General features: G+C 37.0%; 1 protein-coding gene across 9 annotated transcripts in view; it reads left to right on the forward strand.

Annotated features, from left to right (window-relative positions):
- Positions 1-5,350: 5,350 nt before the first annotated feature.
- The window catches only part of magi1b (membrane associated guanylate kinase, WW and PDZ domain containing 1b), a 149,777-nt gene continuing 128,185 nt past the window's right edge, over positions 5,351-26,942 (forward strand). For 6 of the 9 annotated variants that reach the window (XM_051912004.1, XM_051912006.1, XM_051912010.1 and 3 more), the window contains exon 1: positions 5,352-6,170. In XM_051912004.1, the coding sequence (XP_051767964.1) occupies positions 5,873-6,170 (298 nt within the window). In that variant the 5' untranslated portion in view covers positions 5,352-5,872. Of the gene's footprint in view, positions 6,171-26,942 lie in introns of all 9 variants that reach the window. The other 3 variants (XM_051912009.1, XM_051912005.1, XM_051912007.1) reach the window with 1 other exon arrangement.

Below are 26,942 nucleotides of genomic sequence, written 5' to 3' on the forward strand. Positions count from 1 at the left end.
GTGACAGTTTATTTAGAATACCGTGCACATCACTGTGAAGGGACCATTTGGGTTTAATAGAGAAGTTTTGCATGCGCCTCTTTTCATCTAGTTGCCAACGAATTCAAAACTGTGTTTAAATAATGACTTTCAAAGAAGAATACATTTTACAGTGGAGCATTTCAAGCTAATCCAAAAATCAAACTGGACTTAAAAAAACCTGATTCTTTTAATCCTCCCACTGAAGAGTTTTAAGGGATCAAATTCTGACCAAAGGATGTTTGAAGGGTTTTATGGTACTTTCCAGCAATTGGATAGCACTCAGAGTGCATTCATGTTAAGCTAATGAACAGGATTACAGCCATCAGAAATAGAAAGACAAAGGATAAGACAAGAGTGAGGCTAACATCACTGAATTAATGCGTTTGCTTGGAGACTGTACATAGTATCACATTAATGTTCCCTTATCTATATTATTTAAATTCACCATATTACATTTTATGGAAGATAAGTAATTTACTTAATTTTTACATCTTGTGTTCAGGCCCTCAAGATACAGTACTGAGATGGTATATAACCATGTATGAAATAATAACTGACAATAAATATTGTTGCCTGTTTCTGGTAAAAGTGATTTACAAAACTTGTTAAGATATTTTATTTAAATTACTCACTTGCAGTTGTTTTTTGTATTTGTTGTGCTGGCTGATATGGTGGATATGGTGGCTATAGTGGTGTGGATTCAGTATCATTCAACACGATACCAGTGTCAATGTGTATTAGCAGTCAGCCATTATTAATTTATTCAGTGTGCAAAAGTATCCATTAAAAGGGGAGATACTGAGATAAAGCAACTATATTCATCAGGTCGTGTGATCTCAACATGAGGTGACCCGCTCCATGTAAAATAAAACAATTTAGACCAATGATTCTGTCATGTTAGTGTGTACACAGTTTTATAGATATTTGGGTCATTGAAGAATAAGGTTTTTAAAAGTGTAAAAAAAAAAACACAATGGAGATATATGGAGATGTGTTAATGATGAGATGTTTTTGTAATCGATTAACACTGCTTTTGTCATTCTTTACAAGATGGACAAAATTTGTCACCAAAAAAGTAATTCGGTTTAAACAAAATTTCGTTTTTACCAAATGACAGTTTTGGTTGTACCGAATGACGAATATCTAGCCAGTTAGCTTGCTAGCTAGCTAGCAAAAGGACAATCAAACATATTATTTTTAGTACAATTTTTTTAAATATTACAACATTTTCCATGTTTTATAGCAGTTGTACCGAATGACCTGATGTTTCGGAACATGCATATGAGCAAGTGAAAACATGAAATTTGCAAATAGTTAAGAGAGAGTTAGTTACTTTGCTTCACAGCCGTGTGGTCCTTTGCAGGTGTCTGAATGATGGCACATGATACTGACAGCATGACTTAATCCAAAATAGTCCCTTCATATTGGTTACTCTGAATGACATCAATGAAATTCATTTTTCCGGACATTTTTTCTCATAAAAAAGCACCGACTTCTACACATAATTTTAATACCATGTTGATATAATGTTATATAATCATGCCAGAATAAAAAATATATACATTTATTACATTTTAAGATGTTTTAATAACAAATGAAATGGCTGTATTGGCCTTTGGACGGTTCAACCGAATGACTTTTTGACACTTCAAAATCTTTAAAATATCTTTATATGTAGCAAAATATAATTAAAACCTTTTGGATTCAATAAAAGAGATCTAGTTGTACTATACCTTACACTTTGGATGTAATATCTTTGTTTTTTAATATTATTAAGGCCTTTGGACAAAAAAAATGACCTGTCACATCATTGACCCATTTATAAAAAGTGCTATTCATCTATTTAGGGGTTAAAACTTTGTAATGAGAAATCAAATCAATCAGTGTGCCTTTAATAGTATCAAACACGTGCAAAGAGGCGTAATTCGGCATAAGCTAAAATCTTGAATCAGGCAAGATAAAACAGCTCTACTCAGCTCTTGTTCAGCTCTACTTTAGTGAAAAAATATGTACTTATTTATTTCGTTGCATATTATTATATATGAGAGGTTTTCTGAGTCAGGGGAAAAGGAGATTACACAAAATCGGTATGTCACAGTTTTATGTTTGTTTTCCCTCTTTATCTCTCTCTCTGCAAAAAGAGGTCAATAGGCCACATGGTATTATAGATCAGAACATACTGCTCGCAATGCCAAAAACTTAAGCAATGAACAGTACTGAACTAGTGAACATCATGGCATATGCTACAAAATCTGCATACGCTATATGCGAGTTTCTTATCTTATGATTTGTGTAAAGCTTAAAGGGATAGTTCACCCAAAAATGAAAATCACTTATCAAGCAAACACAGTTGAGTTTCTGTTTACCATATTTATTGTACTCTATATACGTGCATTTATCAGTGTTTATATATGAAAAGTTTTAATTAAAAGCTTGAATTACAAATGTTCATTATATAAAGTGTCTTTTCAGAAGACTTGGAGTAAACTGCTCGATTCATATGAATTACTTTTACAATGTCTGAACTTATTGAAACCTAAAAATGTTGGTTGCATGGACTTTCAATAGTTGGACAAAAATGATGAGAAAATATTAAAATATCTTCATTTGTGTTCCGAAAATGAACAAAAATCAGTAAAGTGAGTAAATGATGAGAGCAGTCTATAATGAAATGATCAGGGGAAAAAGAGAGAAATATTTGACAAAGATTTAAACTGATAGTACACCCAAAAATGAAATCTTTCCAGCAGATCTCACCCCCCATTGACTACCATATTAGGGGGGAAAAAAAAAACTATGGTAGTCAATGGGGGCCAAGATCTGCTCAGTTACAGACATTCTTCCAAATATCTTCCTTTGTGTACAGCAGAACAAAGAAATTTATACAGGTTTGGAAAAACTTGAGGGTGAGTAAATGATGACAGAATTTTCATTTTTGGGTGAACTATCCCTTTAAATGAACATGAAAGTTCTTTCCTGGTTTTCAATGAACACGAAAGTAAAAGAGACAAGTTTATTGCAAAGTCAGTAAAAGAGATTTATTGAGTTCATGAGTGGGTTGCAGAATGAAAATGCTTGTCACTTTTTATGCTGCTAATTACACTGAAATCAAGCTGAATAGTCTTTTTTTTCTGAGAGTACGACCTTCATCAGTGTCATCTTCCAGTCAGACAAGATTTCATTTCATAAACTTATATTATCAGACACAATACATCTATATATCCATTAGGTTTGATAGCAATGCTTGCCACTTACCATTTACAACAAGTACAATTACAATCAATATTAATAGTCATGAGTATGCTTTTATATGTCAAATACAATTAGAGACTAAAAAGAATAAACATGCAGAAATCTAATTTGATCATAGTCTGTTAAAATACAATGGGATTGTGTGGTGAAGTAATACTGTATATGCAATCTTCTGTAGGTCAGGTGATAAATATGCTTCCCATGTGTTAATCGACTGAGAGCAATGAGGGGGTTGGGAGAAAAAATATAGATAGTTCACCCACTGCAATAGGGTCTGAAAGGCAGATGCAATCAAATGAAAAACAGGCCACTCTGACTTAAATGATGTGTTCTGGCAGGGAGGTTTGTGGTAGAAGGCCAGTGATGAGAAAGTCATGCCCTCTTTCAGGTCATAGAGGATTTGACTGGCAAAATGAGAGAGATGTTGCTAAGCTGCACACTCAAATATACAAGTCTACTTCCACATCAGGTGAATGCCATATACCACACTTCCTTTCAGAATCAGGAAGTCTCAATATGGCACTGAAGCACTTTTAACATGCAAGCAAATTGAGGTTTAGGTCTCAGCTGGTGACATCAATGAGAGGGACATCAGGTTTTAGCCAAACCTTTGGAGCCAAACAACATTTAGTAACAACTTCAAATTTGCTCATGATTATTTCAGGAGTGAAATCGGGTTAGACGTGTTACATCATCATTCAAAGATCCCAGATGCAGCAGGCATGAACGCAGCGTGCGTCTGATAGCTCCGCTGATGATTGGAAGAGAAGTTGCACGGTTTAAGCTTAAAAGCACTCTGTTTCCTGTCCCATCCAGGCCAATGGTTGGCGTCTCCAGGGAGAAGGAGTACTTTGAATGTTATTTTTAGGATCAGAGAGCTCATTTGCTTTTCCCAAGGTGAACAGCGAAGCCCATCTGATCCCGACGACGGCCCTTCACGTGTCAGGCTGTAACACGCTGTCAGACAAACACATGCAGGAAAAATATACTGACTATTGACATAGGCGAGAAAGGGACAGAGGTGAAGAAAATTTAAAAGGGACTTTCATTTGTAGAAACACATTTACAAATAAAAAGCTATAGAATGGTTCATCACGATAATTATAAGATTGACAATATTAATTAAGTAGATAATTTTGGTACAGGCCAATGTGACGGGATGATGACTTTGTTCAGTTTCGAATATCTATACCTCATTAACTTGCTATCTACCCACTGCTTCATTATAAATAACGAGAACAAAAACAAAACAGAAACAAATACATAGAATATTATATATTATAAAATTCATTCAACTATAATATATAACATTTATAATATTATTAACCAGGGCTACAAGATACAGCATTAAATTTTACAGTAATTCCAGTGAAAATCATAAATCCAATGATAATTTTGTAAAAATGACTGCTCTTACTGCTACATCTGGTAAAATCAAATTACTATTTATGTTACAAGAGTGTCAACATTCGTAAAATCTTACATTTATGATAGTTACATAAATATGCAGTCACAGTGTTTTGGAAAACAGGGCACAATTCTTTTAGGACAACACACGATAGGCAGGCTGAACCTGATTAACAGGGATTCATATTGGATGAACCTTTATGCTAGGCTAAATTTCTACACAAACCAGCACTCTGGGCAAACCGACAAAACTGGTCATGCAAGAGTAGCCTACTTCCTGTCTTTGTAAACAGCAAGTCTTAAACATAACAAAGACAAAACTACGTTCGAAAATCTTTCATGATTTATGGCTAAGGCCCAGTACTTTGATTCTGGAGATGTTATCAATTCATCTCACTACAATTAACCCGTTTTAGATGCTGATTATAGCCTTGAATGCAGTCCAGGTGCGAATATTTATACATGTTTATGTTTGCTTTTTTATTGCAGCACTTGGACGGTGTATAATGTGAAAGACATTTAATCAAGAGTTCACAGAAATCGGCTTAGGTTCGTAAATATTATTCCTTTAAGACGGGCTTTAGGACCTGGTGACAGGCGCAGAGAGGATTCCCTTCGAGGCCGAAGGGAAATAGTGCGCATGCGCGCACGTTACGTTCGCTCCATCCCTACTCGCGAGCAGGCAGAACAGGATGAAATGTATCAAAACAGACGTCAACGCTGTACCTGTTTAAAGGAGCCGTGAACCAGGAGGAAACGCTCACCAACAGTCTGTGTGCCAAGGAAAGCTGCGGAAATTGTAGTTAGAAGTGTTTTAGAAAATATTAAACTATTTTGAAAACAGCTTGAGACTTAAAAAAGTGTAGTTAAAGAGGTTTATGAAATTAAAACACAAGCAGATGAGCGCAACCAAGAGGATTAAAGGGCAAAGATGTTAAGAAGATGAGGAAAACAATACAGGCTAATTAGGGAAGCGTTCGGACGGGGAATTTCATTTAGTGAACAGCCGGACAATGGCTTGGTTTTGTTTTTTCTTTCTTTTTTTGGGCTAAGAAGAAGCTGCATTCATGACCGAGGGGACGGAAAAGAAACTTTACCGCGTGTGCGTGGGATATTTCATTCTATGAAACTATTTCGTTTTCTCGTCTGTCAGTGGAACCACCTGTTTCTGGACGGATTTTATTGATTCATCATGTCCAAAGTGGTACAGAAAAAGAATCACTGGACCACCAAAGTTAACGAGTGCACGGTCTCTAAGGACGCGCGTGGCGAGCTGAACGTGCAGCTGCTTGGCGGTGCGGAGAATGGTGAGTTCGCCTATATCGGACACGTTAACGGGAATGCCGTACAGTACAGAAATGGGAAAGTGTCCGAAGGGGAATTAGTGCTGGAAGTGGAGACGCTCTCTGTCTCTGGATTGCCGCTATATGATGTGCTGACAGTGATCAAGAACTGCAAGGGACCTATAAGATTGAAAACTGTGAGGCAAGGTAAGTGCTTTGATCTCACTTTTTTCCCCCTCCATGTGATGTATTTCCTGTAAACAAATAAAGGAATTATTGTTCAATAACCAATACGTAGAACCAATATTTAATTAGTTATTTCTTTTTGAAACCATACAAAAGCATTACACTGCAGCAACAATAATAACAACATAATATAATGTTATACATATTTTATTTTTTATTTAGTACAAATATTTATTTATTTATTTGTAGTTGCTAAAATTCACTGACCAAGACCAAATTTTTATGGGTCAATTCAAAGGACCTTGGTTGTGCCTCCCTAAGGAAAGCCCTGAACAGCAGTAGCAGTAAAGTGTTTTTTTTTTTTTAAATTATGCCATAACATTTATGCATTTTTGCACATTTATTTTTATCATTGCTTTCAACTTTATGTAATGCGTTTCTCACTTGAGAATGAACAAATCTCTATTCTTAGGCATTTTGAAACATTTTGCCCCAAATTACATTGAAATAAGCGTAACTTGACAAAATTTATTTCACAGAAGGTTAGAAACACCCTTTGTAGACACACTTTGAAAGCATGACTCACTAAATAAAATCACATGTGATTCCCTTCTTCACATTTCTAAGCCCATTCGTCATTTATTTCACTTTAATCCTTTATGAGGAGTTGATGAGTGAGCCGTAATTCCCAGGTAAAGTCACTACAGACTGTCCATTGTGCTGAAGCTGTGGTGACTCCCCACAGGGCTCTGCCTCATCACATGGTTTGAGTTATGCTGCTCTCTATGCTTCTGCCTATTTCACCAAATGACTTCAGACAATATCAGGAAACCAGCCAATCAACTCGGACTGCATTCCCAGAGCACCACTGGGCCCAGCTCCAGCTCTCTCTCTCTCTTTCTCTCTCTCTCACTCATACACTCCTCATATACATTCTGGTGTTGAGTTTCACTGTTTATAATCTATCATGCTGTCTGGGAATTCTTTGTTGTAACCAGCCTTAATTATAAAGATGTTTTTGGCAACACATGCCATCTGTGTTTCTGTGAGTTTGTGAACAAAAATACTTCATTTTTTTTGTCTCAACAAGCTGATGATCTCAAACTCTCCCATTCTTCAGACTTGTAGGATGAATAATTGATATGAAATGCATTAAGCTGAGCTTGAATGCTTTTTTTTTTTTTTTTTGTGGATCAAGGCTTTGTATGCTCTTGTTCATACAAGCACCTGTGGGTCTTCACAGCAGTCATATGGCCTTTTTCATTTGTGTGGGCCATTATTATATATGGTGTCTAATCATGAGCACACAGCCCATCCATAACCTTCGGCACAGTTAATGCAGCGCACAACAAATTCACTCATTAATCTTCATTGATTTTTACATTAAGACTCTCAGTCCTGTGGTGACCTCAGTAACAGTCTGTGCCCTGGCAGCTCTCTCTGGTGGTAATATGTAATAGGAATACCTTTCAACGCTGTTGTATTGATTGATGGAATAAGCCTCTTCAGCTGAGAAAACACTGTTATTGGCAATCCCAGCTAAGTTGAGCCAAAAGTTACATGGGATGGCAGTTATGGAAGTCTTCAAGTGAGCAAGATGTAAAAAGATTCATGGTTCAATCAATGACATCACTTGACACTATTTTTTTTTGTCCTATTTATTAATTTACTCAAAAATATGTTAAAATGCAATTCGTACATATGACTTGAATAGATCTCTTCTATGACAAGCTTGCATTTCTGAATTAAAATATTTGGAGCAGTTTTGTAAGCCAAATTAAAGTTATGTCGTGTGACCAACATAGAGAATTTTTTTTTTTTTTCTCTATGTTGGTCACACAACATAACTTTAAATGATATCATAGAGAGGTCCCCGGCAGATCATTTGACATTTTTATGACAAGGCAAGGTTAGTTCAGGTTGTAAAATATCATGTGGTGTCACTCTCTAAAAACATAATTACTTATAAATAATTAATTTATCACCAAAATGACATATTTAAATGTTTTTTTTTTTCTTTTTGTTCATGCCTTAAAGTCCCCATGCAAATTCATGCAAATTCATAAGTCAACACCATTGCTGAGTATTTTCTATTTAAAACTGCAGTGTAAAAAACGCAGTTTGAAATCGCTGGTGTTTCTGACGTTACAAACTACCTTGTAACCAATCACGTCACCGTGCCAGCGGGCTTTAGCATATCATTAACCATGACCGCTCTGAAGCAGGAGAGTCTCAAGAGAATATATATATCCTGGTATATTTTTCTCTTGATATAAAAAATCTGGTAGATTTGGCAATATAGCGGGTGTATGATGTATATAGCGATGTATGATGAACTATATGCCTTTCTCCACTGACATTAATTAGTTACAAAGCGTTTCTAAGGATACTGATTGTTAGAAGACAGAGGTCTGACTCGCGAACGGGAACATGGTTTGTGTAACATTAGCAACACATTATTAGCTGTTTGATGACTGTAGCAAAAAGCTAATCATATTAATTACAGTTATGTGTCCGGCGTTGTAAAAAGCGATACCATTGTGCAGTGTTTACCTCAGTAAGTTGACCGAGTGGATCTCTTGAGCTCGTGCGAGCGAGTGGAGGCGGGGCTAATTAGCATATTCATAGATGCGTGTATAATAAATGAGGCAAGGGTGTAGAGTTACATTCAAGCTATTTTAAGGCATAAAGATTTTTTTTTTTGACAGGACAAAATGTTTAAATGTGTCATTTTGGTGATCAACGATGAGTTTTAAGGGATACAATTACTGACTTTAAAATAGCTTGAATGTAACTCTACATCCTTGGCTCATTTAGTATACGCAGTTCTATGAATATGCAAATTAGCCCCGCCTCCACTCACTCACACCACCTCAGAGATCCACTCGTTGACGATCACACGTTGACGTGATTGGTTACAGGGTAGTTTGTGACGTCAGAAACACCAGCGATTTCAAACCGCGGGTTTGAGACTGTCTTTGGTTCACTGCAGTTTTAAGGAGAAAATACTCAGCAATGGTGTTGACTTATGAATTTGCACATGTTTTTTCTTTAAAGCACATTAAAAACACCACATAGACATATAAACAACATTAAAAACTTGATTTTCAACACAGGGGGGATTGAATTTGGCACATGTGTTTTTAACGATATTTTCAAAAGATTTTTCCCTTTCTTTTTTTTGTGGATACTCTTACATGCCACTGACCATCATATTCAAGTTTTTGTTGGGCTGCAAATTAGTGCATACAATGTCTGTCCAGACTCCAGACAGGCTGTTGAGTTATCATGATGCTTTTCACAGTAGGGCAATTTATCCTGTATCAGATTTCTCCCATGTCTGTGCTCATTCATTGTAAACAAATGCTGATACTAGATCAGTTTCCCACTCTGAGCTGCTTTCTGAAGGGGTGGAATGACACACTGCTCTACATCCCTCTGTCTGGGAGCTTCTGTGTGGGATTTGACATCGGGCTGGATTAGGCTATGCCTGGGGAGAAAATGCATGTGTGTGTGTATGTGTATGTGTATTTAGCATGTTCACAGCCTCAGTTTGCACAGGGATCATGCTAATCTACCCTGAACCATTAGAGAGGGGACTGTGAAATGCCATTAAGCCAGTGGTCAGAGGCTACCATGAAGGTATTTACTATCTGGATCACATCAGGCTGTCGAGGCTGTGCCTTTACGTTCCACATCCATTTTTATTGTTTACACAGTCAAATTTCAGTCTTGCTGCATTTCACATATATCAAACACAATTCCATTTCATATATACATATATTGTACGTTTATATATGGCCGGCTGATAGATTTACAGCAGTGTAAATTAGCTGAAGGGAGGGGTGGAGGCCTCAGTGGGTAGATTTCATGTGGAAGTGTTTATTTCCTTTTCCTGAGTTCAGTTTAAACATCTGTGTTCTTCAGGAGAAAGAGAGGAACCCACTCTGCTTCCTATCACAGTTGGTGAGCCGGAACAACTTAAAACAATAAGGAAAGCTACCCATTCTTTCAGTGCTTCAAAAAAGGAAGGAAAAATAAAGGAGTGAATGAGTAACCAAATGATCTCAACCGCACATTTGTGCATCCACCTATGATTATGCAACAGCAATTTGTGTACATTACTATTATGGTAGCGGTGCCCAATCCTGTTCCTGGAGATCTGCCTTCCAGCAAAGTTCAGCTCCAGCCCTGATCAAACACAACCGAACCAGCTAATTAAGGGCTGCATCCGAAAACTTAGGCAGCTGACTTGTTGCCTCGCTGCCTTAGGCAATGACTCTGTAGGCAGCGTTTGCGCACAAAGGTGCCTCACGAAACTGATTTCGGACAGACTTCAGTGTAGTGTTGTCAAAAGTACTGACTGCGATACCAAGTCGGTACTGAAATTTTAAAAATGTGAGGCTTTGAGCGCTGTTGGGCGGAATCGTAAACACCTCTGATTGGCAATTGTGTTCACGCGCTCATCAGATATGTCTGTGATTGGCTACAACGAGCAATGCACGGGAGCGTTTGAAAGCACACGGAAGTGTTTGAATTTGAAAAGCGTTTTGAAAGCGGGAGAACGCTTTCAAATTCAAACACTTCCGTGTGCTTTCAAGCGTTCCCATGTGTATCTGTCTCAGCGCTCGGTGAACAGCGTCATTGATGTCTATTTATAACATGTTTTTGAAGTGTTGATCATTGTAGCCAATCACAGACATATCTGATGAGCGTGTTAACACAATTGCCAATCAGAAGTGTTTACGAATCTGCTCAACAGCGCTCAAAGCCTCACATTTTAAAATGTCAGTACCGACTTGGTATCATGGTTGGTACTTTTGACAGTACTACTTCTGAGGCAGTGTAACAGTTTAATGATCTACAGCAAAATAGAGCGAGCTTTCGTGAGAACTAAACAAATAGATAATTACTACAGTAGTAATTTCTCACTAGAAATGACATCAGAACTGGAAAACATTGGTCAAAAATGTATATTTACACACAAACTGACCAGAAACCACAACTTTCAGATGCCATCTTTCTTTTTTTAGCTCAACTGTCACCGAATGGAACGCATAGGATTTTGTGATATCAAAGGCAGTGAAGGATACATCTATGCTGCATTCAAAAATCGATCAGATGAAGTTATCTCAGGAGACAGGAAGTAAAGCTAACAATGGATTAAGACTTGCCCTGATGCCTTCCTACCTTGGAATGTGTCCTCTGAAGGCAGCATTTTTAAGTTTTTGGCTGCAGCCAAGATCTTTAGGAACACTTGATAATTACAGATAGGTGTGTTTGATCAGGGTTGGATGTACTCTGCAGGTAGGTCCCAAGGAACAGGTTTGGGCACCCCTGTATTAAGGTGTAACTCATCAAGGTGTTGCATGTAATGCTTTTATTAAGGTCAATGAGACTTTTTATTGTCATTTAGTATGAAATTTAGTACAATCAGGGGGGCGGGGCTGACTAGGGGACCTCAGCAATCTTCCGAGGGGGCTGCAGGGTGATTTAAAAGTATTTAAACTTTTTTTAAGATGATCTAATCTAAATTAAAATGATGACATTATTTTACCCACTAACTACTCACAAAACTCACTATTGAGTTGATCGCTATTGAGCTAACGAACTCAGGAAAGTGTTTTTGTGTTTCTTACTAGACATACCAAAACCCTGGACAAGGAGTTGTACACCATGCTTGGATAGGAAAGGTCTGATTTTCTTGATGTTGTGGAGCACAAATATGTATGACTGAGTGTCTTTTTGTTTTGCGACGTGGTCGGTTAAGTTCATTAACCTGGATGCCAATATCATTGACAAGCCTAGCTGAATGTTGAAACATGCTAAACAAAAATCTTTATACAAATCAACAGGGGCTCGGCCTCCTGCTCACTCAATCATGGACATTTTTATAAGTGGTAAGTAGGGGGAACTGGTTACACTAGTGTTTGTACAGAATGACCGTTCCAGGGCAAAAGCTCTTTTTTCCCCCTCAAGCTATGTGTATCCACAGGGAGAGTTTCCGTCCAACTGGGCTAATGGGGTCTTGTGACTGACCTTGTGACTGACCTGTGGAGGATGCCGTTCTTATTTGCAGATCAAACTAGAATTTACTGTATCAGTATCAAAGAGCATTATTTACAAGGGGACTCATACTTATGTGAGGTGGCTGTTTATCTGAGATCTCCCCCTCTGCTATTAGACTCACAAAACAAAAACTTTCTTGCTTGCTGCTTGAAAAGCTGACCCACGTTGTGAGATGCTTGACATGAGCAAATTGTGTTGTTAATTGTGTAATTGGGACTTTCTTGTGACATTATTTCATGTAATTCTGACAGTTTCTACAATTGTGACTTATATCACACAACTGTGACATTATATTGCTTTATTTTTTTTTTTTTTTTAGAATTTTTATTAAAATTACACTTTTATCATTGCGACTTTTTTTTCTTCTTCTTTTTTTTAGAATTGTGACTATATTTCACAATATGACTTCTAAGACATCTCAGAATATGACTTTTAGTCTCATAATTGTGACATTAATTCTGTAATTGTGGTGTGGTTTTTCATTGTTAACTTTTTTTCATAGTTATCTTGCAATTATGACTGTTATCTCACTATTACAGCTTTATGTCTCATAATTGTGACTTTATATCTCACAGTTGTGAAGTTTTTTTTTCTCTCACATCTGTATCTTTAGGCTGTATCTTTAAATTTCACATGTGACACCTCACAATTACAGCTTTATTTCCTATTTTAAACTTTTAATCGCACAATGAGTGGTTTTATTCTGTTGCTTCTTTCCTGTTGTAAGTCTGTGCGAGTGTTGGAGGTTATAGCGATTACTTGCATTCATCTGAAACCCCCAGTTACCAAAGAGATGAGCAAACATTCAGCTGAATGTCAGATACTCAGGGCCGGTGTGTGCTCAGTGATGTGTCAACAGCTTACCTGTCTCAATAGAGGTTTCTGGGGAAGGCTCGGGGTGGCTCTTAGATAAAACTCTTTGGTCTTTGTTTTGCCTGTCACTTTTCTCAAGATATCACATTTAAATACTAAAACATACATACCGAGTCAAAACATGTGAAATCTGATATCTCCTTTCTCCCATTCTTATGTTATCTGGTCTCTCTCTCTATGTTCGGCTGTTGTTTTTTCTCTCAGTTTAATCTGAGCTTAAATACAACTTTTGATTATTGTTAAAACAATCTTTTTTGTGACGCTTTTGTCACCTTTCAGTCAGTGATGCTGCCCCACATGTTTCACAACATCACAGTCAAGGCATCCAGCAAGCCATGCAAGTTTGGTTAGTGCTTATGAAAGATTTTAGAGTTTTTTTTTTTCCATTAGTAAGGCTCTTAATATTCACAAACTGTCTCTTTCGGCCAGAGAAGATCAACTAGTCACACAAGAACTGAAAGAAAGTGAAAGATGTGATTTCTGAATCAGCAGATGCTTTGAAAGGCAAACAAGCTTGTGGTGAGTGATGGCTGTTAGAACATTGCGCTTTTGCCGGATGGGTGAATAAATCAGCATCTGTCAGTTGTGAATCTGTGAATCAGTTTCAAAAGATGTGTATGGGTTTCATCAGTTTATACAAGGCAGATTTATAGCTGAAATATGGCCCATCTTGCAGTCATTATGACAAATGAAACTTTTGTTTAAGGATGGGAATTGTAAGAATTTAATGATTCTGACTTGATGAATGAATGATTCTTTTTCTAATTTTGAGAAAGAAAGAATACACAATGTTTGGAAAACATTTTTCATTGCATTTGTAACGTCTTGATTCCTAACCCTGCTCTGGAATCATAAACTACAGACTTGGACATGATGATGAAAGTTGGAAAAAACCTGGAGAATATCTCCTTTAGATAATATTATTCCAAGTGACATCTGTGAGAGACTAAGTTTAGCACAGAAAAATGCGATTTGATAGTTTCTCCTGCAGGGAGAAACGTTGCAGAAACATACTTGCGCACATCAGATGTTCTGATCACCCATGCATAGCCACAGCTCTGCAGTCGTTGCCCTCTTTTCTCGATGATTTTCAGAGCAGTCTCTCACACAAGCACTAAATTGAACTTAACCTCGGGATAATCCTGACCTGGCACGAATCGTCAGCGGTTGTCTATATTCCAGAAGTCACCAATTAGCGTTTTGTGGTTCACTCAGCCAAATTTTCTTTGTCTGGCTTTAATGTAAAGTTTATTTTAGTGAGTTATTTCTTAGAAAATACCATTGCTGGGACTATTGGGATAGTCCAAAATGCTATTGCTTTGACATTTACAATAAGTATTCCTGCAGTACACATTGCTTATAGCATACAAGCCATATCGGCTACTGAAACTGTGTTAGATTTGATTGTCTGGACTATGCTGGGAAAGAAATGTATAGACTGGACCTTTCCAAACTTTAATCAAATACCCCTGTTATATTTGGTTGGATTATGCTTCATCATCCCAGGGTCTCTGGAGAGGTTGCTGTGTGTCCAGCACGATGTGTTTTTCCAGCACGGTTCCGTTCAGCCAAAGCCCAGGGGTCTGAATACACAGATCTCATTAAAGAAGAGGCCTTTTCTTTCTCGTATGGCCTTATTACTGAAAGAGAGATGGCAAGAAAAGAGTATGGGGTGTCTCGCAGAGAGTTTGGAGGGGGTCAGACTAGTTCAAGAGGATTTAGACAGGCTTTTATTATCAACAATAGCAGACAGACAACACACTGCTACCCCGGTGTCCGATATGGTCGGTGGCTGCCCATGGATTCTCCTTTGGTGCCTTCTTTTTTGTGCTTTTTTTGTTGCTTTTCATGTAAGAGAGCCTAATCACTTGCTCTTTTCAAGTATGTTTTATTCCAAAATGCATTATTTCAGAGATTTAAAATGTAAATTAATGCAACCTATGTATGCATTAAAGGGATAGAACAGATCTCGCCAGATCTCGCCCCCCCATTGACTACCATAGTAGGAAAAACAATACTATGGGGGGGCAAGATCTGCTTGGTTACAAACGTTCTTCCAAATATCTTTGTGTACAGAAGAACAAAGAAATTTTATACAGGTTTGAAACAACTTGAGGGTGAGTAAATGATGACAGAATTTTTGTCTAATTTTCTGTAGACAGTCCCAAAATTATCAAAATATCTCCTCGGGGTTCATCAGAATTGTGTCTTGAAGCAATTGAATGTTATATGGATTTCAAAATCTTCCTTTAGCTTTGTACAATCAGTAGGCTACACTATTCTCAAAATTAGGAACTGCTGTGTCTGGCAGTGGTGTTATTGTTAACTAAAACAATTAAAAAACTTGCATGCAAAGGAATTTTTTTTAGAGACGGAGACTAATGTTTCAGCAGGAGGTACTTAAACACCCACCCAACCACATACACACCCACCCGTGGAAGGATGCACCCCACTTTCGGAAGGGAAAACAGATCAAGCAATTAAATGTAATAACCATGTGTTAGTATTTACAAAAGGAAGTGGGAATCTCTCCCACAACAAACCCTCCCGGAACACTCTGCCTCTGATATAAATAACATTTTTTTCTGCACATTTCAGTTATTAGATAAAAAAAATCCAGCTGTGATCGATTCTTTTCCTGCTTGTCAGTTGTTCTGTTTTTAATTCATCTCTCGCACAGTAACACGCCGTTCTTGCTTTCCAAACAAATCAGATCTTCAGTTTGAATTGCGAAAGCCTCCATCTGCAAAATAACCAGCGTGATTCGAAACACTTGTGGTGCCGATTGTAATGACTGGAGCGTGTCGATGTCTAAACCATCCTGATGCCTTTTGTTAGCATGTTTATGGTGGGACGGAGGAGGGGGGTGTGTTTGACAGTACGCAGCTGTGGAGGTGAGGCTGCCATATGTTTACAGTAGGATTTATCCTGACAGCGAGGGCCACTGTACGCGGCATCTGCTGTCATTGTCCCCATCTTTGTTTTCAATGAAATGAGGGACATGTGCGATCTTGTACTAATTTATTAGGTTGGATTGTGTGCAGTTTTTTTTTTTTTTCTTTGTTTGTGTCTTTAATTGCTGTGTGTGAGTGTGAGAAAGAGAGTCGTACCTCTCATCAACACCTTTTTAATTGCTTTCTTTCACTGTTCATCTTCATTAATTAGTCTTTACATGCTGTTCCGTTGTGTCTCTGGCTGTCTCTCTCGCCATGGTAACTGAAGTCATGGTGTTGTGATTTGAGTGGCGTTTATGTGACCGTGTGAGCACAGTGTGTCCCAGTTGACAGGGTCAGAGGCACACACACACACATACACGCACACATTGTCTGTTGAGATCCATCATATTCTGCCTGCAGTAAGTCAACAGGGTAATTTCAGTTTCTTCTTTGCTATCTACTCACACACTCAATGGTTCAATTTGTCATATCTTATCTGTGTTAATTTAATTTTAAGCCTTGGCTTAAAAATGAGTAATTTTATACTACAGTGACGGGATGTATCATGATGCATTTGTTTATAATTTAAGTAACCATAACCCTAACCATTTTGGATAATCTGGTGAATTAAATATTTTATTTATTTTATTTTTTATTTTGGAACTTAATAGATGCAGACTAAAAGATAAGATTATTTCTAAACATGCTTGGCAGGAAAACATTTTTTTTATACAAAGAATCAAAATGGTAATACTAATGTGATAAAATTGATAATTCTGATTGGATAAATAAATGTGGCTAACAAAACCAACACAAACTAAAAACACTTTTGTGATATAGACACTCTCTCTCTCCCACTCTGGTGAATTAAGTATCTTTTTTAATTTAATTTAATTTTATTTTATTTTATTATTTAATTTCATTTTTAATTTAATTTAATTTATTTATTCAGGGGAGAAATACTAAACCATAATTATGAGCATTTAAAATATAAATTAAGCGTTTTAGCATGCGAATAAAGCTTGCCGCAGTGACACGGGCAGATATTGCATGAACTTTTCTGATATAAAAATGTATTTTGAGATCATAATAAATAACCTATAATATAAATAACAGCCTTACCTTTAGCCCCCCCCAAACTTTAAAGAAAACATAAAAAAAACAGGCCGACAGACAAACCTTAATGTCGAATGAAAACTCAGAGGTCCGAAAACAAATATACATTATATAAGAATGAATAAATAAAATATAGCCTATCCACCTTATTCCTACGCCCCATGACGCTTTGCGCGAATTATGGGTGTAACTTCTGTTAAACTGTAAACAGTCAGTGAAAGGCTCACTCTATGAACGCAATAATAATAATTTTTTAAAAACTGGGTACAATGAGATGACATTATTCTACTCATCCTTCAGCCAACGAACATTAAAAGGACATTTAAAAGTGTAAAAGCATCAACATGGTACTTTCAACAGGCCATGAAAATAACCCGTCCGTTATTTCCACAGAAATAACGGACGGGTTAAATATAACTAGTGATATATATCTGTATTATGTAATATACGTTGCCTTAATAAAAAAATGTACATGAACTTCAGCATTGCGTGATACTATTTCAAAGTGATTTCTATCATTTTTACAGATAATAAATTGTATTTACCTGTGAAAACAAACCTGGAAAGAGACGTGAGGATTTGAGGAGAAAAACGAGAGATTTGTGCATTCCAGTGAATTATTAATGGGATATATCGGAAATTATATCGGGAGAACAGACCACAAATGTGCAGTATATGTTGTCCTTTTTCATACTATTACAGCGATATGCAAAGGGAAAAAAGAAAATAACCACAAGGATAGAAAGCAGCGACTGAAAAGAGCTCTTGCCATAGATATTCTTGTTATAACATGTTACGTTAAAATACCAAGTGTTACGTTATTCTCACGATGTCTGGAAATAAAACATGAAAGAAAAACTGACAGCTCATTCAGTCATTCTGACGGATAAGCTTTATTTGTAGGGCAACCTTATGATTTGAAACGATTCGTTTCAGTCTTTTAAAATGGAAGTTCCCCAAAACGGAAGTGCAACCCATAATTCGAAACACAGTAGACTAGTCAGGAATAAGGTGGATAGCAGCAAACTGAAACATACCTGACTCACGGTCACTATTTTTTTTCTCATATTATATGAGAAAGGAACATGAGTTTGTCCACATTGTCAGAGAGAAGTGAGCTTTGTGTCTTGCTCACAATGAAGCTTGCCTTTGTGAAGATGCGTGGAAGTTAAGTTAAACATGTCATGCAATAAGTACGATACTAATTTAACAAACACTAGGATATGCGGCTAATATTGGCGCACATTTACGCTGCTCATTCTAACTAGGTTAATGTTAGACCGAGCGGCCATGAAAAGTAGGGCTGGGACAATACATCGATTTTGAGATATAATGATTCTGGATTGATTCTGATATTTTCTCTTGAATTGATCCTGAGCTTAGTTTTAGCAGCAGATGGCGCTCTAGTTTTTAACCGCACACTCAAATGCTCATGAAGAAGAGTGCTGGAGAGTACTCGTGCGTTCGGCTAAAACATGTAGGTGGTTAAATATACTTGCACCTAAGCTCAGAATGCTTTTATGATGCAAGATTAATGTAAACACAGCCCACTGCGAACACCCTTGTAATTCGCTTCAACCTTTTCGAACTTTATGAATGATTATTTTAGGTTTAAGTGGTGTGTGTAAAGGAACTGGAAGCAAGCAGAGTACAGGTGTTTCTAAAGCACGTAGTGCCATCTGCTGTTAAAAACTCTTAGAATCGATTCAAGAGAGAATCGCGATACATCGGAAAATATCAGTATCGCTCCAGATTCTTTGTGTCGCGAACCGAGAATCGATGTATTGTCCCAGCCCTAATGTATAGTGGACAAAGTAAGGCTACTGCATGTTTTAAATAAGTCATGTTTGAGGTCGCATCACCTTTTTGTTACCCTTTTGAAATGTTCCAACACTTTGGATTTTCAGCCCGACATATTATTGCATGGACTGACTGTGTTAATGATCTGTCACGGCGTGACGTTTTTTTTTTTTTTTCTGTGACTAACCAATGGATTAAAGTTTAGTCAGCCAAGCCTCTTCACGTCGACTAACGTTTAGTCGACTATGAGGGGGCAGCCCAAGATAAATCTGATAATTCTGACATTAAAATTCTGATTGGATATAAATGCGGCAATTTGCTAAGTAAACAAACACAAACTAACAACACCTTTGCAATGTAAACTCTATAGCAAAATTGCTACAAATATCGTTGTACCACTTAGACTTACTGCTTTCTCACTTCTACTCTGTCCATCTCTCTTCCTCAAACTTCATGGCAGAAAAGCGTGAAGACGAGGGTGGTGCAAACGTTTAAACATTAAAACGTTTGATGCTATTCTTAACCCTTTAATATAGCAGCGTCAGTTTAAATTAGGCTGTACAGTACTGATTTACTGGCATGGCCTGTAATTGCACCAACAGCTTTAAAGGAGGCAATTCCTGGTAGCCATTTTTTTTAAATCTGCACCTCTCTTGCTCTCTGTGGATGGTTGGGCGGGAATAATTTATGCTAAGCTAAAGGGCTAAAGTTGCCTTGCGGTGCAGTTGGTGTTTCTTTCTGTCTGTTTTTCATTTGGGAAGGTTTTTTTCCTCTATAGCGGCATGCTTTAGACCTCTTCTCCTTCATTACAGGGGGAAGGAAAACAAAGTTGTCTTCAGCACCTCTGAGAGGAAGGGAGGAAGAGGCATGACGAACCAATTCTCTCCATCTGTCGCTTTTTTGTGGTGGAAAAAATAGTTCAGACTTTGAAGTTTTTTGCTTCTTAGGTCATTGACAAAGAAGGAGACAAATTGTGAATCTTGGGAGTCACTGGGATTCGTGAGGAGAATTCGAGTGTTTTTTTGTGGTTCTTTCTCACATTTGCACATTTCTCAGATTCTTTAGAGGTCATTTTCAAATTAGGTTGACTTTTTGACTTTCAAAATGTGTAACAGCTGATATTTGACCATTTTACAAATCACTGGGTAAGTGCTTCTTCCTAGTTGATCTAAATGATCCAGTTCACAAATCCTTGAAATGTATAGTTTATGGACTTTTATATAGTTCTTTTTGCCCATTTTGGAGCTTCACAGAGGTGATCGTTATAAAAATGTATTGTATTTCATTGTAAGGGAAAAAGAATGACATACGGTGTTGGAATGACGTGCGAGAAATGACATAGTATTCATTTTTGAGTGAACTGTATCTTTGATTTTATGAAGGCTTTCTGCTGCTTATATTTTAACCTCTCTCAGCATGTTTTGTTTGGAGAAGTTTACATTGACCTCATCTCATTGGTGGGCTGCACTGCATACACATATTACCTAATTGAATAAGTCCTGTTGCCAGGTATTGCAATTAGATCTCTCTGTGGAGTGCATTGTCCTCATTTAAAAAGTGCAGACTGCAGCATCTCTCCTCCTCTCTTTCTTTTCAGCTTTTCTTTTTCTCTGTCCCCATCGCATATCTTCCTTTTTCCCTCTTTCATTTAACTTTATCCATCCTTTCCCTCTTGCACACTGGCAACCTATTTTTAGTATGTCAAGAAACATCCCGTTTGACGCATTACTTCTTCTGTTCAGTACATTAAGAAAGGCCTCTGTTGGAGCCCAGTGGTTAGCACATGCACTCCAGTCACATTGAGCCTTGGTGCACATATGGGAAATGTAGGTTTGAGTCCAGCCTGCATTGTGTTAAAATCTTGTTCTCTGTTGGAGCTCTGGCCTAGTGGTTAGCACATGTGCTCCAGTCACGTTGAACCCTGGTGCGCATATGGGAAATTTAGGTTTGAGTCCAGCCTGCTTTGTGTTCAAATCGTGTTTTCTGTTCGAGCTCTGGCCTAGTGGTTAACACATGCGCTCAGTCACGGTCAGTGTTGTTTCAGTATCACTGAGATACTATTATAGTTTTCATTAATATTTTGTATATATGTTTTATTTTTATTTTTTTTGTTTTCATTTTTATTTTAGTTCAAGTTTTAGTAATTTTGTTGGTGTTTTTGCCATTTTTATTAGTTTTTATTATTTTGAATATGTCTATATAGTTTTTACTAATTTTTTACATCAAATTAAATGAAAATGAGAAATGTTGCTTTGGCAACCTGCTGAAATAAAATTAGTTTAAGTTTATTTCAGTTACAGTTTTTTTTTTATTTGTTTTTATTTCATGTAACAGAAGTTTTTTTTTTTTTTTTTTTTAAATGGATTTAGTTTTAGTTAACTATAATAATCCTGGTCACATTGAGCTTTGGTGCTCATATGGGAAATTCTGGTTTGAGTCTGGCCTGCGTTGTCCAAAACCCATTTAGTCTTCCCTATAATTTCCTGTCCTTTAAATACTGCCAATAATCAATAAATATACAACAATTCAATAATAGCTTCATAATTTTTATTTTTTAAATGTTAGTTATTCATTCATTTATTTATTCACTTTTACTTTTTCAATCAGCTGATTTTATTTATTGTTCTGTAATATTGTTCTGCAACTAAGTGCTGATAAATAAATAAAATAGGCCTCTTTTGATGTGCAAAAATGTAAAAATCCATATTTAGAACATAATGAATAATGTAGAGGCTTTTAGATATTTAAAGGGCTCTAACTAATGGTCTCTGATGGTATTGTAAGTTAATTTGTTAGTACTTTGCTGAAATACACCCTGAGTAAAGTTCAAGAGCTGAGGTGGGGAAAATATTTGGCATAAGCTGCATTCAATTTAATAGTGTTTGCTGACTCAGATACTGCAGCGCTTGTGAAACACAGATGCTGGGAAAGTTTTAAGTCCAGTCAGAAACGACACGATGAGCCCTTTCTGCTGTGTAGCCCTGACCAATGTCACTTCCTCAGTATAATTTCCTGATTCCTTTACTTCCTACCTTTTTGTGTTTGTCATATTTTTTCCTCTTCACTTTTTGCTGTGCGTGTCCTAGAATTTATGTTTCTGGGAAAGTGTAGTTTTTTTCTTTGAGTGAATATCGGATTCTGTGGAGGGTCAGGAGGAAGTTTGGCACCTTAAAGCAAATAACTGAGAAATGAGTGACTAAAATATCCACAGTGCCAGAAACTTCACATGACACCTGTTTGCTTAACACACAGTGGAAGAGCTCTAGAATGTTCTGCTGGATGTTTAAGCGTCTCCATGCCCTCTGTTTGCGCTATGTGATCTGGAATGTCAGGAATCTTGCCTGACCGGTCTCTTCTGACATTATCTCTGGTTTTCTGTACTAGCTTTGTCTCTTGTGCGTAATAGTTCACATATCTTATCTTGCACTGGAAGCTGCGCTCTACAGAATGCCTTTGAAACAGATACACTTTGCTAAGATGTTGTACTTACATATTTAAATATATAGCACTGAATTCCACTGGCTCATTCTTTAATCTGAATACCAGAGATTACAAAACCGCTTTACTAGCAAACCATGAACTGACTGTATATGTAACACACCTGCTCTCTGGGCGGGACCTGTCAGACAGGTTAGGGTGAAACCGACACATATTTTCATTCCACCTGTTGACAGGTGCAGGTAGATTCAGGAAGAGAACCCTTTTTCCATTGCTGCGCAATCTATTACACCATTTGTAGATGTTCTTTGTGGGTCAGATGACGGTGTCAGATTGGATACCATGAACTTTGACCTGAAAATTAAATTAAATGAATTTAAATTAAATATTAAATATTAATTTATATTTAATATTTAATTTAATATTTAACATATAATATTAATTAAAATTAAAATTAAATTAAATTTTAATAATTTAATTTTATTTAATTGTAGTCATTTTAATAATGTAAGTTAATTCCATTGTCTTGTAATAATAATTTCATTTAATTATAAACATTTTATTTAATTGTAATCATTTTGTTAAATTGTAATATTTTAATTTAATTTAAATTGTAATAATTTAATTTTAATAATTACATTTTATTTAATTTAATAATTTTATTTAATTTAATTTTATGATAAAATTCAAGTTAAATTTTAAGGTCATTTGAAGATTTAAAATCACTAGATAAAATCTAACACTAAATGTGGCTGAATGTAACTTAACTGAATAAAATCATCTTCCTGATGTTGTTATTTATTAAAACCGCCATAAACCATGACCATGGGGTCAAAGAAGTTTTGTTAATTTTTAAACTAGTTTGCATTTGAAGATCTTTTTCTTAAGAAACTCTTAATGCTGCATTTTAATTCCCTAAATGATCATTTGACCCTTTGGTACACCAGATGAATGTAGTGATTGTTTCACATTTATGTTTTGTAAGTTACTTCAGTCCTCATAAAAGGGTCAAGCATAATTAAAATCGCTAACATATTAATGAGAGCTTTTGTTAATACTCTAGTGGGAGGAGAAGCAGGATCTGGACATTAGCATATTAACAGTGCATAATTTCCTGCAGAAAGTTTTTTTTTTTCTTAGTAATTCCTCCTAAGTGATCATATCATAAGAAGAACATCTCTGCATTTAGAATCCAGAAGGTTCCGGACTGTAAAAGACAACAGCACCACCATTACATCAGCACAAAATCTCTTGTAAAGCCACCCGAGTGGAGGCTCATATATTGATGTGAGGAGTGGACAGTCATTGGTCACATGATTTGAGGCTTTATGGCCCACCAGAGGGTCCTAATGGACTCATACACTGATTGATGTCAAACAGCCTTTCCTTTAGTAAGCCTTGGCCAGCGATTCTCAATGTTGTACAGTGTCTCATGTAATAACACGGAATACCACACACAATTATAATTGTAAATGATACAATAAAAAAAATGTTGTTATTGGTGCATCTCTAACTTTGAATGTACCATTGAGTAGACAAGACAAAAATGGATTTTAATATGTGGATAGATTAATTTACTTGTTTTGAAACCAAAAATAAGTGATAGCTAGATGTGCAGTGTGACACCACTGGAGGCGGCTTCCATTTTGTGCACCAACCGCTGCTGTGAATCCAGTGGTGGACTGTAGACATCCAAACAGTGATGTCATGCCTTTCAAACACAAACAGCCCTATTGTAAAGCAGAGCTGAGAAAATTATATTATGTTGAACTTCCTTTCTCATGCCTCCACCATGAATTTGTAGTGCTTTTAATTGTGTCCCATGCAAGAAGGTTTTTTTTAATGTTTTTTGTGAGTGAGACGGTTTTGTAGGGTTACATTTCATTTAAATTAAGAACTAGCGTCCAAACACACAAAATGCTTTTACTACTATAAGGTATGAGGCCATTGTTTGCATGACAGTTTTGACCTTTAGATGTTGTTGTAGTATTTACTCAATGCAGATGACTCTAGGGTGGATTCCAGTAGGCCAGTGTAACGGAGGCAGCAGCAACACTCGTTTGAACCGGAGGAGGCCGGTCAGCCACCCGCTGTGTGTTTCCCCTCTCTGATACGGCAGCAGGATGTGTGCAGTAAGCCTTTTCATCCCTTCACTGGGCATGTCTGTCTGCCTGCCGCCCGCTCTGTCGGCTCTGTGGAGCATGAATCAAATATGTGCAGTCATAGTGTGTGTTGTGAGCAGCGCAGGGCGGCTTTTCCCTGAATACCAGAGGCAGAAATGTTTAGTTTACCTGTCCCGCTGAGGTTTCCTTCCCCAAATGGCTGTGTTTGTTGACCTGAGTTCATTTAGAGCTGTTCTGAGCCCCAATAGAGCTGTGTTTGTTTTCATATGGTGACTTTGTAACAGCGACACAAGGCTCTCTTCCAGCCTCTGTCTGTAATGAGTCACATGCTGCTGTCTGCCTGGAGATACCCATGTGTCCATCTCCTTATTACAGAAGGCTTTCTTTTTTTCTTTCTTTCTTTCTTTCTTGTGCGCTTTCTTTCTTTTGCTTTCTTTTGCTTTTTCTATCTTTCTTTCTTTCTTTCTTTCTTTCTTTCTTTCTTTCTTGTGCGCTTTCTTTCTTTCTTTTGCTTTCTATCTTTCGCTCTTTCTTTCTCTCTTTCACTTTTTCTTTCTTTCTTTCTTTCTTTCTTTCTTTCTTTCTTTCTTTCACTCTTTCTTTCACTCTTTCTTTCACTCTTTCTCTTTCTTTCGCTTTTGCTCTCTTTCTTTCGCTATTTCTTACGCTCTTTTGCTCTTTCTTTCTTTCGCTATTTCTTTTGCTCTTTCTTTCTTTCGCTCTTTCACTCTTTTTTTTTCTTTCGCTATTTCTTTCGCTCTGGCTCTTTTCTTTCTTTCTTTCTTTCTTTCTTGTGCACTTTTTTCTTGCATGCTTTTTTCTTTCACACTCACTCTTTCTTTTGCACTTTCATTCACTTTCTTTCCGAGTTTTTTTCGCACTTTTGTTTTTCTAACCCTTTGTGCTGTCTTTCTTTCTTTCTTTCTTTTTTAGTGCTTATTTTTTGTACTTTGTGCATTCTTTTACTGTTTTTCGATCTCTCTATTCTTTCTTTTGCTCTGTCTTTCCCTCTTGTTTTTCTTTCCCTCTTTTTTTCTTTTTTTCACTCTCTTTCATTTCTTCTCATTCTTTTAGTTTCTTTTGGCTGTCTTTCTTTTCCTTGTTCTTTAGTTTTCTTTCTTTTCCATTTTACTTTTCTTACACTATTTCTTTTCTTGCATAGTTGCCTCTGTCTTTTGCTTTTTAGGCCCCTTCACGTCAAGGCTGATAACTACAAAGATAACTATAAAGATTATCATCCACACCAGTGGACGCTCTTTAAAGCAGGATAGATTCTGATTGGCTGTCGATGGTTTTATCAAAAAATCATTCTAAAAATGATTCCAACGATATTTCTCTGTGCTGTTATCATTATAGTTGTGGTGTGGACTGTGATATTCTTTTATATTTAGAATGATTTTTAAAACTATATATTTATTGTTATCGTTATATCTTTTTTTTATTGTTATTGTCCTTGGTGTGAACAGGCCTCAACTCATTCTTTTGCTATATGTTTCTTAGTATCTTTCTCTAGCTCTTTCTTAAACATATTTATTTTCTTGTGCTTTTTTCATTCTTTTTCTTTCACCCTTTCTTTCTTTCTTAGCTCTTGTCACTCATGTATTTTTAAGCGTGTGCTGTGGTGTACAGTAACAGTAGAGTGACTCTTTGTTTTTACTATCGGGCATATGTCATAGAGCTTATTGGAAATGGATACTTTATGAGCGAGGAGGGGATGGCATCACGATTGCTCTTTGTGGTGTGTAATGTAATTGACGTGTGTGCATGAAATGCAGAGTGTGTGTGTGTGTGTGTGTGTGTGTTTGCGTAAAATGGGAGTGGGAGAGATCATTAAGCTGTCAGGCCCTTAAGCAGAAGGCTGTAGATATTGCCGCTATAATTCACTGGGGTTGTGGATTGGTCTACTCTGTAGGTTCCCATTGGGAAAGCCCCTTGAAGCAGCATGCAGGCTCTAGCTTAAGTGTATGCCAGCATATGGGTGTGCATGGCAAGAAGTTGTGAGATTTCTACTTTCTGTTCAACAGAACATTGCTGTGTTTTGTCTCACTGTTGACATATCACATGCTATCCTCTTTCTAGTGTGTTTGGGTGTTTCATCGTGGTTATTGTGTCTGTTAAGTGAGTGTATTCTCCTTCTGGTGTGTTTGGGTGTTTCGTCATGTTGTGCGTGTGTATGAGAGCGTCTGCTGTTGTTGGTGTGCGTGCTGTGTGATTGATGCGCTGCATCCTCAGTAGTGTCTTCTGAAGCTATTTGTCTGTATAATCTTCTCCTCCTGCTGTTTCTCTCTCTCTTTCAGAGACCCAAATAACACTCAACATCAGCATAAGAGTGCATCATGCTTTGAGACTGACTTACCACAATATTACAGTACAGCACAGTTTATTGTGCTGTTCCGAGAGGGTGTTGGCTAATCAGGCCTCTGTTGTTTGGGTGTTTT

The sequence above is a fragment of the Ctenopharyngodon idella genome, chromosome 11, assembly GCF_019924925.1.
Source record: "Ctenopharyngodon idella isolate HZGC_01 chromosome 11, HZGC01, whole genome shotgun sequence".
Lineage (NCBI taxonomy): Eukaryota > Metazoa > Chordata > Actinopteri > Cypriniformes > Xenocyprididae > Ctenopharyngodon > Ctenopharyngodon idella.